Below are 17,882 nucleotides of genomic sequence, written 5' to 3' on the forward strand. Positions count from 1 at the left end.
AACTTTCTAAATAATTAATTAATACAAATAAATCCAATTATTTACTTTGGTATGCAATTATGTAGTACTGTATTTCATTTATGAATTTTTAAAAAAATAATAGGAGTACTAGTAAAAAGTAAGTATAAAACATTCAATAAGGAACGTCTCAAACTGAAAAATCATGGGAAACATTTTGTCAGTGTGCTATAAACTTGCTTAGGCATTGCCAGCTTGGATCACCTACAAATAATCCTACAACATCTCCTACTCCACACTCACAAATATAAGTAGTGGACTCCACCGTCATATTTTATGTCCATAACTAAAATTATGATAAATCCCTAACAAAAAACTAGTAGTGAGATTTATAAATTCGATTATTAAGAAATATTGTTGGCAAGTGGCAACAATCTTGTCTTGTCTTGGTTAAAAATCCTTGTGATAGTGGTGTAAGGTTGATATTTGCCCAAAAACGCCGGCCGCATCTGTCTCACCCACTTTTCCCTGGTTTGCATCGTCTCTTAGATTACACTCATGTGGCCTCTCCACCAACCACCACTTGTTTCACTTTATATGCTCACATCGTCAATTTCCTACCCCATGATTCTTGCACCCAACCCCTCTCTATCATTGGTAATAATACTTTCTTTTCCACTCTGAATAAGACTCTTATATTCTCTGTAAAAAAAACTCTTAAATTGCATTTCTTATTTAACTGCAGAAGGGGCGCCGTTTCTTTGGTTCCACAACACTCGTCGGGGATTGAAGGAAGGGAACATATTTAAAGGTGAGATTTTTAGCCTAATCACTTGTATTTCATTCTTTATGTAATTTATGTATTCGAATAGTACTATTTGTCAAGTTGTGTACTGAATTTCATGGGCTGTTCTTAGTTAAAATCAGTTTATCATACTGTTTCCTGTGTGTGCTTGCAGATACTTACTATTTGAATTGATTATGGGTTTAGGTAATGAAATGTGTGTCAGCATTTGTATATTGGTTTTCACTTCTTGATGGCCTTGTGATAAATCTCAACAACTCTAGGAGAGAAACCAAGACTGAAACTTTCAATTCTATATGAGTGTAATGGATAAGTAAGTTGAAATGCAGATTGAAGAAGCAAATATTTATCATATCAGAGTCAGAGTGGGTCTATATTCCATGGACTTTCTGTGTATGGTATCTGTGTGGTAGCACGATCCTTTGTTACGCATGAGAAAATGCAGCCCTTCAGGTCCTTGTAGACATAACAGTGGCAAAAACATCAAATTATCCATAGCTTATATCACTCAAAATTCCTGTATATATTTGAAATCAAAGAATGGAAATATTCTACCTACAGATTCTGTTTAATTCTGTGTTTGTGTAGTTATCATGTACTTTATGATAGAGGAAGTCAATCTTTCCTTTCAAGTATACATCTATTGAAGGAAAGACACTTCCACTCATGTCGATTAGTCAGATTAGTCTGGTAGGGGATTCATACAGTGTGCTAATTTTCATCAGTGATCTTCATTTCAAGAGATTTTGAAGTGTTTTCTGTTTTCAAAGGCAATTAGAGAGTGGAGAAAATTTCTTGGTCGTGATAAACATGTGGGTGTCTAAAACATCTTCACGGAGTATATTATGTTTGAGCATATGTGATCATCTTCATACTCCTTGTCATAGAAAAGGTAACTAAAATCAATAGTTACCTTTGAAGATTATATTTTTCTCACTATCGCGATCCTCTTATGGTTGATATCTACTGGCCAATCATGTATTGAACTACAAACTGTGTAGATGGGTGATGTAGCCAAAGATCTAGGCGCTGGGACTGTGGGAGGGGCAGCACAGTTGATAGTCGGGCATCCCTTTGACACCATTAAGGTCAAGCTCCAAAGTCAACCTGTTCCTCTTCCTGGACAGGCTCCAAAATATTCCGGTGCCATAGATGCTGTGAAGCAAACATTGGCTGCTGAAGGTCCAAGGGGTTTATACAAAGGCATGGGAGCCCCACTTGCTACTGTGGCAGCCTTCAATGCAGTTCTCTTCACTGTCCGTGGCCAAATGGAGGCGCTCTTGCGGTCTTCTCCTGGCACTCCTCTTACTGTCGGCCAGCAGGTTGTGTGCGGAGCTGGAGCTGGCGTGGCTGTTTCCTTCCTGGCTTGCCCCACTGAATTGATCAAGTGCAGGTTAATATCCGAGTCCAAAACTGTATACGCCCATTTGAAATGCTTAATCCGGTGCTCTTATAGATACTAATATTCATACATTTGTACATTCATTCACTCACACACACACGCACGCGCCTCATTATGCGTTTCTGCATCTAAAACTTCATAGGCTTATTACAGTATTGATCGTCTGGCTAATCATTTAATCACTATGATAACAATCGCATGAGTGCAGACTACAAGCGCAGAGTTCACTAGCAACTACTGCACCAGCAGTTCCTGCTGCACCGGGTGGTACTGCTGCTGTTGCTGTTGCTGTCAAATATGGAGGGCCCATGGATGTGGCAAGGCACGTTCTTCGGTCAGAAGGAGGCGCGAGGGGTCTGTTCAAGGGGTTGCTCCCAACCTTTGCCCGTGAAGTTCCTGGAAACGCAGCTATGTTTGGTGCGTATGAAGGACTGAAGCAGTATCTTGCAGGAGGGCAGGACACTTCTAGTTTGGGCAGAGGTTCGCTGATACTAGCCGGAGGGTTAGCTGGAGCTACGTTCTGGGGTTCTGTTTATCCGACCGATGTTGTCAAGAGTGTGCTGCAAGTCGACGACTACAAGAACCCCAAGTATTCGGGCTCTGTCGATGCGTTCAGGAAGATATTGAAGTCGGAAGGAGTGAAGGGTCTGTACAAAGGATTCGGGCCCGCGATGGCCCGTAGTATTCCTGCAAATGCAGCTTGTTTCTTGGCATATGAAGTTACTAGGTCTAGTTTAGGATGATGGTTAGATAATCTTAATTTAAGTTTCTAAATGGAAAAATGTGAATATTTTCAATGCAGAGAAGAACTATTATCTATTTCTATCTTGGCCTTTCTACAATCATGCACAATATCAAATTCTTTCATCCAAGTCGTGTGATAGTATTATACTATGATAGAGAATTAAATTCATTGAATGTTAGCTAGATTTTAAATGAGAAAAATGTCGTTAAAAGAAGCCAAATTTTACTAAATGGATAAAATGTTGGTTACATAAAAACATTATCGTCTAGATAGACTTGGAACAACGTCGCTTCCATCATTATTAATTTTTTCAATTTATTTCATTAACACCTAAATTTTAGTGTTCGCTATTTGGGTTGCATCTTCAATTCACGATTGGGTTGACAACTCATCGCGATGTGGAAGCTGAAATGGGGTCGGCATTTCCCAAATTGCAATTCAGACATTTTCAAATTTGGACACCCGCAATTTTTAAATTATGGTTTAATCGAAGGATTCAGAGTTATGAAATTTAATTAGTAGAATTTGCTCTGACTTGAGTGTCAATATTTTTAATTTAAAATAAAATAATTTGATTGGGAATTGGCCCTCAAACTCCCTATAATAGCATGTTGGGTGGGAAAGGGTGAACACAATCATAGATGGTGATCATTTTCATGCCCCCGTGACCAAATAAGATTTAAATCAACAATAAAAAAATCATTTTGACAAACAATATCAAGAAAAATCTCTTACGAATTTGGAGATAATAATTCAGGAAAGCTTAGGTTAGGACCACCATATACATACTTGAGAGAAAAAGAACTGCAAAAGTGAAAAGAAGCTTTGGTTTGAATATTTAATCCACACCAATGTGTAAAGCCTTGGTTGTACATTATGGAGTATAAAAATAGTGAGTCATCTTTATCACTGCCCTTAATTTGATGTTCACTTTTTTCCATCTCAACTTTTCTCACCAAACATGTTGTCCATTCTTGATAACTACATTTCATTAATTTATCTCAATTTATTGAAAAAAATTATGTATAACTCTTACTCTGCATTTTATTTGATATTGATGTCCTATTCTTGCTCCCCACTCGAAAAAAGAAAAGAAACGGTCGCATGCAAATTCATGTGGTATCTATTTGTGTTGAATTACTTCTTTAATTTTGTAGAATAAATTGAATAACGAAGGTTGACATGGTTAGGGATTTTCTACATTTTTTGTTTCACTAAATATATGCTGTTACTTGTCAAAAAGTTAACTCCAAGATCACTCATTGATCCATTAATCACAACAAATTACCGGATCTAATTGATTGTTATAATTTGCATGTTGCAAAATTGTACTATTAATAGTTCCACAATAATCATGAAATGCCATCGAATAAAAGCTTTAGGTTGTGATAATAATGACAAATTCAGTGATTTTTTTCGTAAAGTGACATATCCTCAATTTCATGATATGTCCTCTAATGCACATGTCACGGGCGGAAATAAAAGACCTAAATTGAAACAATTTCTTATAAAAGAAAAATTTAAGTGCATTAGAGTTCAATGATATTTTATGAAAATAGGATATTGCAAATACAAATCATAACAGCTGGAAAATACATTTTGATTTATTTTTCTCGCTCTCAAAACATTAATCCAAAAATTCAAAATTGAAATATGCACAAATACAAGGATGATTCGGAGCGGATTCTGCTGAAATCTCGACTCCTTTGTTGATAACTGAGTTTGTATTAGTATATAATTAAATACTCAAAAGAAGACATTAATAATACGCTTTACCAGCCTTGCAACTCAATATGCTGATGATGTGGTGGGCTAAATAATATTCCACTTTTCATATCAATACTAAAATATAATTATAAAATACTCAAACTTTATCAACATTATAAAATCTGCATATATTATGGAATAATTGTAGATCTAAAACTAAAATACTCCATAATTTAGGAAATAGTGTAGTACAACTAATGTGAAATGTCCAAGTAAATTTTTGTTTAATCCTTATTTCCGGCACTTTGTTTAATAAACTCAAAACGGATTCTCACTTATGAATTATGATCACGTTGCAATAATTGTATTTTTTTTTTCATTTTTATTATAGTGAGCACTTCTCATGTATTTGTCAAAAGGAAAACCACAAAAAATATCATGTAATCATATCGATCGAAAAAGCAGATTTTGAATTTAAAATCATCGCTACCATCATAGGATTTTGAAATTATGCGTTTTTGATTGAGATTAAGTACATTTCTTACTCAATCCACGCACAAATGAAACCTTTTTTTTCAATTAATATGGCCCTAATCAAATGGAAAAGCACCTTTCCAAATTTTCTAAAAGGTATAATGAATTGGCCCGCTCCTAAAACTTCTATCACGTCCAAAAAAACTTTTTTCACATGGATGACCCAAAATTAAAAAAAAAAAAAAAAACAGTTTAAAATTATTTGCATCTAGAATTTAATATAATTGCTATTTTAATGAAAACCACCCCATATTTCTTTAATGAGATTAACTCAGAAAAAAAGCATCACCACAACTAAATCTCCTCCATTCCGCAAAGTGAACCAAGCCAGCTTCAATTCATACACAAGAGCACCATTCGTGTTTTCCTCTGCATAGCAAAGAAGCATCCATGGCTGCCAACAAGTTTGCAACCATGCTACACAAAAACTGCCCCAAAATCATAGTGATTCTAGTGTATGCATTTCTTGAATGGATCCTAATACTCCTCCTCCTCCTCAACTCCCTCTTCTCACATCTCATTGCAAAGTTTGTCGAATTCGCTGGCCTTAAACCATCCTGCCCATGGTGCTCCACACTAGATCACCATTTTGATCATGTGTGTGAGGCACATGGCACAGAGATAGGCAAGATGACCTTCTGCGCCGCTCACAACAAGTTGGCCACCGACTCCCACAGTTTGTGCATCCGTTGCTCTTCTTCTACTGGAGCCACGAACGATGTTTCATCCACGGTTGCCTTCTTCACATGGAGGAGCGAGAACGCAGGAGGCGAGGAGGCGAGATGTTCGTGCTGTGATGATCAAATCTTGACCACACATCAATCTATTCCCTTCAAGCCTACTTGGGATCTTCTCCTTGAATATGTGCATAAGCATAAGCTAGGGTATGAAGTGAAAAAGGAGACTGAATTTCGAGAAAATGGTGGAGATGATGGTGAGGGATTTGATCAGAAGAAGATTGAAGATGGCAAAAAGGCTGAGGATTTAAATGTTGAGGTTGAAGAATGGGACTCTAGCCACACAGTTGATGAGCCCTTCAGCCAAGGGCGAAACGAGGACGAGGAATCCGAGTACATAGAAGACATGCTTTTGCAGAATGCAGAGTTAATGGATTCAGATAGATTCATCTGCATAGAGCTCATTGATACAGATACTGATGCAGCTGCAGCTCCCACACCCACAAATAGCTCTGAAGATGTTGAAGACAATGACACAAAGATTGATGGAGAAGCACTTGCACATGAAATTGGCCTAATTGAATCGAACAATATAGGTAAAGTCTTGCAATGATTTTCTACTCCATGTCAATTCAATGTGATAAATCTATCTAATACACTACACATATGATCTGCAGAGGAATTGAACAGAAACGAGAGCCACACGATCGAGGCACTATACGCAGAGCTAGAGGAAGAAAGAGAAGCTGCAGCAGAGGCAGCCAGGGAAAGCATGGCTATGATAACGAAGCTCCAAGAAGAGAAGGCGGCAATGCAGATGGAAGCAGTGCAGTACCAGAGGATGATGGAGGAGCAAGCCGAATACGACCAAGAAGCGCTCCAGCTCCTCAACGACCTCATCACTAAACGAGACAAGGAGAATAGGCAGCTCCACGAGGAGCTCCAGATGTACAAGCTCACGCCCACGACATCTCCATACAAAACTAGGATGACTCATTCAGTTGATTCGGAACACGAAATTGGAGATGTATCACTAGCTGAATTCGACGAGGAAAGGGCGTCCATCCTCGAACAAGTCAAGGTTTTGTGTGATGATGGTGATCAACCTATGGCGAAGAAACTACTCCCACTTTTCGATGGAGCAGAAGATGATCAAGAGGAGATGGTTTTGATGGAGGAAGAAGTAGAGCATGTATATGAGAGGCTGCAAGCTCTTGAAGCAGATAGTGATTTTCTGAAACACTGCATCCGGTCGATGAGCAAAGGTAATGAAGGGATGGCTCTGCTCCAAGAGATTATGCAGCATCTTCGTGATCTCAAATCCGTACAGACAAACCTTCTCTAGGATAGAATGTGATGTGTATGTATATATAGTATTACATGATGAATTGAGAGGGAAGTGGTCATCCTGGTAATTTTTGAATTTGTGTTTATTACTCAAGATTTTTGAAGTTTTTATTCATGATATGAAACAAAATCATTATCATAGGTTGCAATTAGACAACTTCTTGCGTGAGGGAAATTGGTTACTTTTAAATTGCAATATTAGTTTATTTTTCCTCCTTCCGCTATTAGGAGTCTCATTTCTAGGCGGCATGAGTTTTAAGAAATGTTAAAAAAAATGTGTAGAAAAAATTTATTAGAATATGAATCTCACTTGTATATAGTATTTGTTTTAAATGAAATGTGAGTTAGATGAGTTAATAGAATGTAGGATCTATTACCATTTATAGTAAAAATAAATCGAGACTCCTATTCATGAACAGATTAAAACGAAAAAAATGGACTCATATTCACAGACGAAGGGAGTAATTTTTCTTATCAAATTTATCACGGAGTCCATGGTGTATATTCAATAAGAAATCAAAAATCTAAAATGTGAGTTTGGAAACTCTTTATAATGTTTAAGAATAATGGGGATTGCTTTGGCAATGTTTAAGAATCTAAAGGGGATTTGCCAAAATTCCACCCCCTTTACATATCATAAAGAGCTTTACGCCATTGTTGAGGGTGGGAAATGGGGGTATCTTAGGAAGGGAGTTTGGGATCGAGCGAGAAAAGCAAAGGGTTTTTTCACAAATTACCCAAAACCGGGCGGCTTTATTCCGCAAATTAATGGGATATAAGTTCTCCATTGAGTATAAGACCGGGGCATCAAATAAGGCAGCGAATGCATTATCGCGTTGAGAATACCCGATACCCCCCGGGGTCCCCCGGGCGGGCGCCCCTTTGCGGGGGTTTGGGGGCCCCCTTCTTTCCCCCGGCCACGGCGGATGTCAAAGATATGGGGTGCTTGTGTGGAATGTCACGACAAAATATTGCCAAAAGGGGGGTTGTTACAACCTTCATTCAATTTTCAGTGTGGGAAGATGTTTCAATGGACTTCGTTACAAGTTTGCCATTGTCTAAGGTATTTACTACGATTATGGTGGTGGTGGACCGCCTATCGAAATATGCTCACTTCGTGGCTTTTTGGCCCTTTTTTGCCCCAAGGGTGGCAAGAGCATTTATTGACAACGTGGTAAAACATCATGGTTTCCCAAAGACTCTAGTTTCGGATCGGGATCCGTTGTTCTTGAGTGATGTGTGACCATGGGGAGAACTTCATTAATTTCTTTTTAAAAACCCGGGTACTCGCCATTCGGGTTTTATGGGCACCCCACAGTCGCCCGGGTCGGCCAGGGATCACTCCATGTCGGTTGGGAGTTAATTGTGCGGCGGGGGGCTCGTGTTGATCTCCTAAGCATTTGGAGAAAACACAACCCCGGGTGCTGGTGCGAATCGCGCGGAGACGTGTCGTTTTAGGTAGGAGACAAAGGGGTTCGCTGCTCGCCCCTCGGTTGCCAAAGCCTCGGTAAGGCCGGGGTTTTTATGGGGTTTGAGATAACGGAGAAGATCGGGCCCGGGGTTCGTACGGGTTGAAACTGGGGGTCACGGACACACGGGGTGCCCCTCGCCTCCTCAAACCTTTAGAAAAGTCCTACAACAATTCATCAACAACCTTACTAGACAATTGAGATTCAATTTTCATTTATTTTGTCTACTAGTTTTTTTATTTCGTATGCTTTTTTTTAGCAACTTTTTTTAAAAAAAAGTTAAGTATGTTTAGGTATTGTTTTTAATTAATGTTATATTTTACAATTTTGTTTTATTTGTTAACATTTCAAAAATTAAAAATAAAATAAAAATAGTGGTGAAAATGAGAATAGGCAGATTTTAAGGGTAAGATTTAGGATATTATTGCACTATTGAGTTTGAAAGATAAAATATTGACGTGATAGTGGGAAAATAAGGATGAGTGAATTTACACGATGAGTTTCTAGGGCATTAGTGTGGATTGCTTGAATGATTTACATCTCTCTTTTGGATGTCCCACCTAAATTGAGTTATTGTTTATTTTTTTTAAAATATAATACATTTATTTTCTTTTATTTTATTATTTTATTTATATATTTTATTTTGTACCCTTACATCATTTTATTAAATCTTCTTTTTAACTTAAACTACGCTTATAGCGAGTGGATTATTGCGATGCCAAAAATATTCATTTTCATAATAAATTTGAAATATAAAATAAATTATAAGACGTAAAAGTAAGTAAAGTACTCCACTATCTCATTAGAAATATAACATTTTTTTTATGTCTCATTAAAAATGAAATGTTTTATAAAATGAAAACAATATTATCTTAATTTTTTTTTAATTTACACTTTACTCTCTCATTATTAATTCATAAAATAATGCTGCATAAATCACGTGCGTCGAAAATCACATGTTTCATCAATATTTATAAGGCAAGAGGAAGTACAAGAGAGAGGAAGTACAGGAGAGAAATAAAATTATTTTAGAAATGAAATTATATTTTAATAAAATAAAACTATTTTTATAGATGAATGGGAATATATTTTATCACCTGAAATATCAAAAGAATACACAACCAAAAATAGGTGGTAAATTTGAAATTATGTCTGGTACCCCTAGTAAAGTTTGCAGTTTGGTGAAATCAATTTAGTTTATTTGTTCTCTCAAGTCCGATCCAAAATAAACAGCAACCGAAGTCCAAGCCACGTCATTAATCCGCACAAGTTAGCATCTCCTCCTGTTTCCACCCGTTAGATCATACGCACCTCAACCGTCCGATTTCATTATTTTTCGAATTTAATACAACTGCCATTGTTTCATGATTCCCATCTATTCCTGTAGTCTATCTACCTTTCTCTCTCTAAAATTAAATCCTTTTTTATTTCTTTTCACTAAGCTGACCTCCTCAGCTCAAGTTTCTGAATTCTCGGGTTTCTCTCTGCCTTTTTTTCTTATTGTCGTTTTCTTTCACAGTGTTTCTCTCTCCCAGCTTCAATGGCTACTGAAGTGCTCAGCAAACCCTCCTTTCTTCCCCCATACCCGCAGGTAGATTTTTTTTTTTTGCATGTTATGTTTTAAATCAACGTTTGCTGCTGTATGTTCATGAATTTTGCTCAAAAGATCCATTTTTGTGTGTAAGTAAACCCTTATTTTTAACATTGTTTGTGAAATTATGCGAATAATCCAGACAATTTATATTATGAATACTTTTTTTTTTTTTCTGGAAATTTTGCATATTTTTCAGTCTTTGGTAGGCTTAATCACAAATATATGCAACAAAGCTTCAATCTTTCGTAATTTTGAAGATGCTAAACACAGAATCAAAATCAATTTAGTAATGTTTCAAGGAAATTTCCCTTTTCCGGTTAATTATTGATTAATTTGTTGCGAGCAGATGATTATGGAAGCAATAGCTGCAGTGAAAGAAGCAGATGGCGCAAACAAGGCAGCAATTTCTGAATACATTGAGGAAAAGTATGGTGAATTGGGCGCACCACATGCTGATTTGCTCAACCATCACCTCACCGCCATGAAAGACAGCAATGAGCTTCTCTTTGTGAAGGACAATTACCTCCTTCCGACCTCTGATGGGCCTGTGAAGCGGGGCCGGGGCCGGCCCCCGAAGGCCAAGGAGGGCCCTCCGCCTGCTGGGGCTAATGTGGCCCCCCCACGCCCCCGTGGCCGCCCGAAGAAGGACCCCAACGCGCCGCCTGCCCCTAAGAAGGCCAAGACCGCGGCTGCGGCTGCTCCGCCTAGTGGGAGGCCGAGGGGGAGGCCGAGGAAGGTGCAGCCATTGCAGAATGGTGTGGAGGCATGAAGTTTGTTGTGACTGTTTTGGAATGTTTTAGGTGCTTGTTATGTTTGTTGATGTTTGTATGAAATTAATGATCAGCTATGTTTGGGATTTAGTGTTCATTTGGATAGCTTTTGGATGTAAATTTGGTAACTAAATTGGCTAATCAAATGCTATTTGCTGGTCAACTACTGTTGCATTGCATGCATTTTCATTGCAGATATTGTTTGTTGTATCTTCCATTTTTTCTACTGGTTTTTTACTTTGTCACTTTCAATTATATTCCATCTGCCATTCAAAGTTCTAACAATGAAAATTATATCATTTTTTATATTTTAATCTCTCTAATTACATTCGATAAAATCATTTGTCAATGAAGAAACATTTGTTTTGAAAGGCAAGGGACTGAGGGAGAATACTATACAGAGGGTAAGTATGTTAGTTTAATCTAATGTTGCTTATTCTTTCAAGAATATCTTGATAGTAGTAGTAATTATGTACTCCTATCAAATAAATGTTCAAATTTGAATAGTAAACTCCACATTTTTGATATGGACATACAGCCCGACTCCACACAATAGGAAGACCAGTTCTTAATTTGTTCCTGTAAATATGTAATCATTGTGTAATACTGTCGTTACAATTTAATTAGATGTCCTTGAAGGGACAATGCTACACAATAGGAAGAAGCATCATATGTAGCCCAACTGCCCAAAGTTGGCCCATCATATAAAACATTTTATGAGTAACTTAACTTCACATCTCAAGATTATAAAGGACAGTTTTTAAATTTTAACCCATCATTACGCCTCCAAAAAATTGTTGAATGTGAATAAGTTTGTAGACTGAGAGTATGAGACCGTCTCCAACAGTACTGCAAAACCAAAAATGCAGTAGAAAAATATCTCCAACGGTACTGCAAAACCAATCATATTATTGGTTTTTGAAGAAAAAATACCTATCTTTAGGTTTGCACTAAAAGTATACTAAAAAGACTTTTCATAGTTTGAGTTATTGCATTCAAGTCCAAATCAGTTCATATTTATCAAAATAGAAGAAGAGAGGGAAGAGAAATTATAATACAGAGATTGAAAAACCTACAGGCGCGGCGTCGGCGTGGGGAAGAAGACTGGTGGTGAAATAATAACCTAATCTAATTTTTTTAATAATGGATTAGTTATTAAATAGTGGGCTGGCCCATATTAATATTATGGAGTAGTATTATTCAACGTAATTGAAAAAAAGAATCTATTATTTTACTAATAAAGAACCGTTATTTTATTTCAATACAGAATCAAATTTTTATTAGATTGATTATAACTTATGGTACGTATAAATAGTATATATAAATCTACGGAATGATTTATTTTATTAGTTAATTAAATACTATATGTATATTAATACTATTCAAACTTAATATGCTATCAAATATAACAAAATATAGTTAAACATTAGTAATTAACAATATGTAATATGGAAATTCCAAAATAAAGAAACCTAAGCCAAATACATAAAATTAAAAATAGAAGAAGAATAATTAAAATTACAAAAACTAATAAAAACTTAATCTAATAATAAAACTTATATTATACTTATTTAATTTAATTTAAAATATTGACAAAGTGTCATGGGTAGTGTATAATTTAGATAAAATATATATGTATGATTGAAAGGTAGAAAAAGTTAGTGGGAGAGGAATATTCTTTTGAGTTTGATTTTAGTGTAAATGGTTGGAGCAAAATCATTATTTAGTGTGACATTTACACTAAAATGAGTTTGAGTTTAGTGTAATGGTTGGAGATGCTCTGCGTGAGTTTCACAACTCGAAAATAATAGTGGTTGTTGTTACTAAATTTTTTTAAGCTATTACTCCCTCCATCCCAAGATAAGTGACCTAAAACTTTTCGGCACGAAATTTAAGATAAATTGGGTTTTGTTAGTAAAGTGGAAAGTGAATAAAGTAAGAGAGTTAATAAAGTAGAGAGAAAAAGTAAAAGAGAGAATGCCAAAAAAGGAATGAGTCACTTATCTTAGGACGTCTCAAAAAGGAATGTGATTCACTTATCTTGGGACGGAGAGAGTATTATGCACAGTTTGAAGTACATTTAATTTTGAATGAGAGCATCTCCAAGGGAGAAAGGTAAATAGAGAAGGTATATTTCTCATTTATCTTTTCAAACAAGTAATTATACCTTCTTAAAAAGTAATGTACTTCAAGGAAAGAATGTAAAATTAAAAAGGCAAAAAAAATAATTAACATTTTACCCTTTCTACCAAGAAGAGTCTGCGAGACTTCTTACTTGTTAGGCTATCATCATTTCAATTTGAAATTGCTCTTAATTAGTAGTACAAGATGAAATACATAGTATGTTTTTAATTACTAAAGTTCCTCTAATTTACTTTTAGTATGATATGAAGAGCTTTAGATAATCGAACACATTAATTAATTGAATCCCCTCGTCTACTTGCAAGAATACAACCATAAATTGGTATCCTGTACAATGCTACTTCTCCAAAAAATTCACATGCATCTAACAGGTAACCTGATCTTCCTAATTCATCCATCAAGAAACCTCGCATGTGTTGTTGTTCGAGGGCGATCCACAACTCAGCCAACGAAGCAGCAGACTACGATACAACTGCAATCCACAGCGCTCCAACCAGAGCATTCGCTATGGAAAAAGCATTCATGTATTCGAACATGGCCGGAGAGCTTGCACTTTTCGTGTCCATAGCTGGAATTGTGCCATTTAAAAGCGAACCATTCCTGTCACTGCACCAACACAAAACACATTGTTCATGTTTTATGCTCCAAAATATTAAAATTCTTGACCACATGTTATGTAGTGCAAATAATGGACATACCTTCCGGGGAATATGCATGAACCGTGACCTGCAACGATTTCATAAGAAACATATATATAGCAATATTAGATTTACAACCAATTTTGAAATGAAAACAGTAAGTTCAATTTGGAGAGGGTGTTGATGTTTACTTGGATTGGTAGTGGTGATAGTTGCCACTCCATTGAAATCACAGCTTCCGGGAGCCCTCCCCATCTGATGGTAATAAGTGTCAAACGCGTATGTTGCATGCGCAGCAACGTTGTCTGGTTCGTAGCACGCTTGCCCCTGCAACAACGGTGCACAGTCCACCTTCCCGGGCCCACAAGCCCAGTCCAACGCAGCCTGCAGCATTTTCGAGTCCACACCTGGCTTTGCAGAACAGTAGGTCTGGTTTGTGGTGTCGTTTGTCAGTACGGATCCTGAGTCAGTCAACCGCAAAATGTATATTGGCTTTCCATCTGAATCGAACAAGCCCCAATTTTTCTCCGAGAGAGGTCCCTCTTTCATGTCTTCGTTGTAGAGCTCATAAATGTAAGTGCTAACAGCAATGCTGGGATGCTTGGGAGTTCCTGTTTTCTTCAGCACATGCCTTATTAAGTTGCTGTTGTAAGTGTTGGCATTCTCCGCATTGGCATCTGGCTCGTTGGAATCACCTTTTGATGGCCATCCAGACTCGGTGACCAGAACAGGAACGTTAGTGACGTTAAGGTCAGCCATTGCGAAATATGCAGCATCAACCATGGCATCAAAAACATTAGTGTAGTGGAGGAGTGTGTTTGAGTCCACGGCTTCTTTGTTAGCCGGGAGAGGCTTGAAGAGCGCATAGTCTAATGGAATGACGCCATTAGACTGTATGTAATCAAAGTAAGGATACACATTGAGCATGAAATATGAGCCTGTGGATTGCAAGAACTTGAGCATAGGAACCAACACCGGATTCCACGTCTGGTTAAAGAAGGCCTTAGACGGTGGGAAAGAGTCTAGGATCATGGTGGAAGAAAGAGGCGTCGACACTTTGATTTGCCTGGCAAGATTGGAGGCCACAAGCGCCGACTGAATATATTTGAGAGCAGTGATCAAGACAGGTGCCGCATTAGGCATGGCAGTCAGAACCTCAGAGCCAACACAGATTGTGGTGATATTGGTGGCGGGGTAATGCGCCACCACATTCTGCGCAACCCAATTAGCAGCAGTTGAGTTGGATTGACCGATGCCTAGAAGTTGATCGTTGGGCACGGTGATGGCAACTCTGATCCCTGTATTGGCAAGTGCAAGAAGCATGCCACGGTCTGCATCGTACAGCCTGACATTACGGAGTTGCTGGGCTTTGAGAAGTGCAACCACCTGAGTTGGATGAGGCATATCTGAGAGCTCCGTTCCAATGTTCACACCGATGAACGCTTCTACAAGAGACAAACCGAATCACTCCGAGTTATTTTAGCACTCCCAGTTGAATATTAGGTTACAAACTTGTAATCACTAACAATGACACTATATCTCAAGCCCAAGTATTACTCAACTTATAAAAGATATTGATGTAGAGAAAAATCAAGTCTTTCTATGTATGAAAAATAGTGATATATCTGACTGCTGAAGGTCCCACCAACATTGAATTTTCTTATATTATTACTTGGATTCAAAAACTCATCTTGTAATCTACAAACACGGCAACTTAGTGAGATCTTCAAACATCAAATCAGGCCTCTAAAACATGCCATTTTGGGACATCCAATAACCTACCAAACATCACATAGTAATGTTTTAAGAAGCTTAGAAGAGTCAGCCTCGGCCAACTTTACAAGGAAGCTTTCATATCTTGAAACCACATCGATGTATCCATCAATTTATCTATTATACCAAATATAAGCACTAAAATAAATAGCAGTAGGCCATAACAATGACACTGGGCCATGTTGGCACTTATTCATACAACTTGAAGTGAATCCCTGCTAGCAAGAACCAGACAAAAATAAATGGCCTAGAAGTATGGGAGTGTAGGCCCTCTTACAGCCATTGTTATTCTTTAAACATTAACGCCGACCGGCTAAATTGCAACAGACAAAACAATAAAGAAAAAGGTGAAAGATACTATTTTGTTGAACACCTTTGGTCTTACATTTCACTCATTAAAAGTTTGAACTTGACCATACCATAAAAACCTGCATTCCTACACTGCTCTTCAATCCTAGTTAACTGTAGCTGGAGTTGAGCCAAATATCAAGAAACTAAACAAATGAAAACTAAAAGACAGATCCCATTTCAAAAATATAAAAAATGCAAATAAAAATCAGTTCTTTAGTTCAACTGAAACACTCGGGTAAAGAAGTCCAGATATACAAACAATCACAACCCACCAAAGTGAAACTTACAACAACTTAAATTAATAAAGAAGCAAACAGAAGAACACACACAGCATTAAAATAAGATTAATTTGACAAAAAAGGAGCTTCGAAAGCAAATTAGGTAGCAAGATTGAATTTTTATCATTTAATTTTGTTACCTTCATCAGCAGAAACAGCTGACAGTGTCAAAACCATAAGTAAAAGCACCAATGCCATTCTCTTCGCCATCTCCAGAACCTAACCTCAACAAAATGTGAGGGCTAAAAAGAAGAGAGAGAGAGAGAAGCAAGTGCGAGGAAGAGTAGAAGCAGTGTGTGTGAAATGGTATTTAATAAGTAGAGAAAATTTGTTGAGCTTGAGCATCAATCACTAAAAGTTCAGGTCATAATTGATCCGACGGCTGAAATATCATCTTTGTTCTGTCCTGTTCTGATTTGTGCCTTCATATCTCTCCTCTCTCTCCTTTTATTTGGTTTTTACTGAAGGTGGGCCTTTTCACAGTCCCATAGTATGTGCCTCGAGCAAAAACATTTTACTTTGTTGGTAGCCGTTAAGCTGATGGATTAGCGTGCTTGTTTTTGTTTTCATTTATTTGCATTGCAGTTTTTAGGATTCCCTCATGGAAGAAAATTTATCAAATTTTGCACTACTTTCAACAAGAATGCCTCGATTACAATCTCATTTGATAATTTCGATCACCTTCTATTATCTCATACATTTTGGAAAGCAAAAATCTTGATTTAACTGAACAATTACATAAGATTTAAATTTGATTTATTGAATAATGGAGGTGGTACATTACATGCCATAATTTCTTATGCAGTTAATATAAGTTTGTTCATGAATTGGTAAGTGTTTTTTACACATTAGAAACTTCTAATGTATTTGAAAAGTAAAATAGAGGTTTAAATAAATGTAACTATACATAAAATCAGCTTTAAAAGCCACGTAATAGAGAATAAAAAGTTGTAAAACCTAAAAAGGATACGAAGGATAAATAAATAAAAGAATTGGATTGGTGAAAATGGGAGGTTTGTTGGAAGGGCCATATGACGCCACATCAGATGATGTCGGAGAATACAGCTGTTTCCAACGGTCAAATAAGTTTCAACCTTTTCTTGGTACTCCATTTCGTAATTATTTTCAAGGAAAATAGATTCTGTTATTAAAAATTCAATCAATAGATTTTACTAATTCACATTTTACATTTAGCACTACACGTGCAACACAAAATTGTTTCATGTCACTCTTTTTACAGGTCGAAAAGAAGGCACATGACTAGTTTATTTAGAAGAATGATTGATTAAGAGCATCCGATGCACTCAAATCGTCACCGTCGGGATACATTTTTATAGTGAGAGAGATGAGAGAGAATAATTGAGGAGATGTGAAATTGGGGTGTTTGAAATGGTAGAGAATTATGGTGTTTAAATAAGAAAAATTTTTTTGAAAAAAATCAAAAAGAAAAAAGAAAATGCGTGTGCATCGTCCGTCGCATCGTCAGTGATGCCACATTGGCGGACGGACGATGCGACGAACGATGCATCGTCCATCGCATTGTGGATGGCCTTAAGTAGTACCGAGTATTTCTCAATGTAATAATAACATGTTCAGTTGAATGCAGGTGATTTATACATAAAAGGGTATAATAGAATAATATGAGAAAGGTTAATTTAAATTTATAATGATTATATTTTGATTGAGTTTCTG

General features: G+C 36.9%; 4 protein-coding genes across 5 annotated transcripts; 3 read left to right on the forward strand and 1 right to left on the reverse strand.

Moving 5' to 3' along the window:
- The first annotated feature begins 532 nt into the window (after nt 1–532).
- Nucleotides 533–2,988, forward strand: LOC125209112 (mitochondrial carnitine/acylcarnitine carrier-like protein). Of its 2 annotated transcripts, XM_048108720.1 has the most exons (5): nt 564–615; nt 704–769; nt 1,534–1,655; nt 1,765–2,156; nt 2,374–2,988. In XM_048108720.1, the coding sequence occupies exons 4-5, from the start codon at nt 1,765–1,767 to the stop codon at nt 2,906–2,908; spliced, it is 927 nt and encodes a 308-aa protein (XP_047964677.1). In that variant the 5' UTR covers nt 564–615; nt 704–769; nt 1,534–1,655; the 3' UTR covers nt 2,909–2,988. The 2 variants fall into 2 exon arrangements, with proteins under 2 accessions (XP_047964676.1, XP_047964677.1); XM_048108719.1 differs by lacking the exon at nt 1,534–1,655 and having other exon boundaries at nt 533–615.
- Nucleotides 2,989–5,427: 2,439 nt separating this feature from the next.
- LOC125212692 (myosin-binding protein 3) lies at nt 5,428–7,327 on the forward strand. Its single transcript, XM_048112922.1, has 2 exons — nt 5,428–6,424; nt 6,506–7,327. Exons 1-2 carry the CDS (start codon nt 5,542–5,544, stop codon nt 7,171–7,173), a joined length of 1,551 nt encoding a protein of 516 aa, XP_047968879.1. The 5' UTR covers nt 5,428–5,541; the 3' UTR covers nt 7,174–7,327.
- A 2,694-nt stretch (nt 7,328–10,021) lies between these two features.
- LOC125211703 (HMG-Y-related protein A-like) lies at nt 10,022–11,171 on the forward strand. Its single transcript, XM_048111609.1, has 2 exons — nt 10,022–10,235; nt 10,585–11,171. Exons 1-2 carry the CDS (start codon nt 10,185–10,187, stop codon nt 11,005–11,007), a joined length of 474 nt encoding a protein of 157 aa, XP_047967566.1. The 5' UTR covers nt 10,022–10,184; the 3' UTR covers nt 11,008–11,171.
- Nucleotides 11,172–13,410: 2,239 nt separating this feature from the next.
- LOC125210740 (glucan endo-1,3-beta-glucosidase 2-like) lies at nt 13,411–16,710 on the reverse strand. Its single transcript, XM_048110320.1, has 4 exons — nt 16,331–16,710; nt 13,980–15,233; nt 13,849–13,876; nt 13,411–13,756 (listed from the first exon to the last, which is right to left on the reverse strand). Exons 1-4 carry the CDS (start codon nt 16,398–16,400, stop codon nt 13,612–13,614), a joined length of 1,497 nt encoding a protein of 498 aa, XP_047966277.1. The 5' UTR covers nt 16,401–16,710; the 3' UTR covers nt 13,411–13,611.
- Nucleotides 16,711–17,882: the final 1,172 nt, after the last annotated feature.

Source organism: Salvia hispanica, chromosome 3, assembly GCF_023119035.1.
Source record: "Salvia hispanica cultivar TCC Black 2014 chromosome 3, UniMelb_Shisp_WGS_1.0, whole genome shotgun sequence".
NCBI classification, from domain to species: domain Eukaryota; kingdom Viridiplantae; phylum Streptophyta; class Magnoliopsida; order Lamiales; family Lamiaceae; genus Salvia; species Salvia hispanica.

Bases quoted from the DNA above. Each gene is read 5' to 3' on its own strand.
- LOC125209112 (XM_048108719.1), top strand. From the start codon at position 1,765: ATGGGTGATGTAGCCAAAGATCTAGGCGCTGGGACTGTGGGAGGGGCA. The intron at 2,157-2,373 runs GTTAATATCCGA...GCATGAGTGCAG, and splicing joins ACTGAATTGATCAAGTGCAG to ACTACAAGCGCAGAGTTCAC.
- LOC125212692 (XM_048112922.1), top strand. From the start codon at position 5,542: ATGGCTGCCAACAAGTTTGCAACCATGCTACACAAAAACTGCCCCAAA. The intron at 6,425-6,505 runs GTAAAGTCTTGC...TATGATCTGCAG, and splicing joins AATTGAATCGAACAATATAG to AGGAATTGAACAGAAACGAG.
- LOC125211703 (XM_048111609.1), top strand. From the start codon at position 10,185: ATGGCTACTGAAGTGCTCAGCAAACCCTCCTTTCTTCCCCCATACCCG. The intron at 10,236-10,584 runs GTAGATTTTTTT...TGTTGCGAGCAG, and splicing joins TTCTTCCCCCATACCCGCAG to ATGATTATGGAAGCAATAGC.
- LOC125210740 (XM_048110320.1), bottom strand. From the start codon at position 16,400: ATGGCGAAGAGAATGGCATTGGTGCTTTTACTTATGGTTTTGACACTG. The intron at 15,234-16,330 runs GTAACAAAATTA...TGTCTCTTGTAG, and splicing joins AGCTGTTTCTGCTGATGAAG to AAGCGTTCATCGGTGTGAAC. The intron at 13,877-13,979 runs GTAAACATCAAC...AAATCGTTGCAG, and splicing joins TATCACCACTACCAATCCAA to GTCACGGTTCATGCATATTC.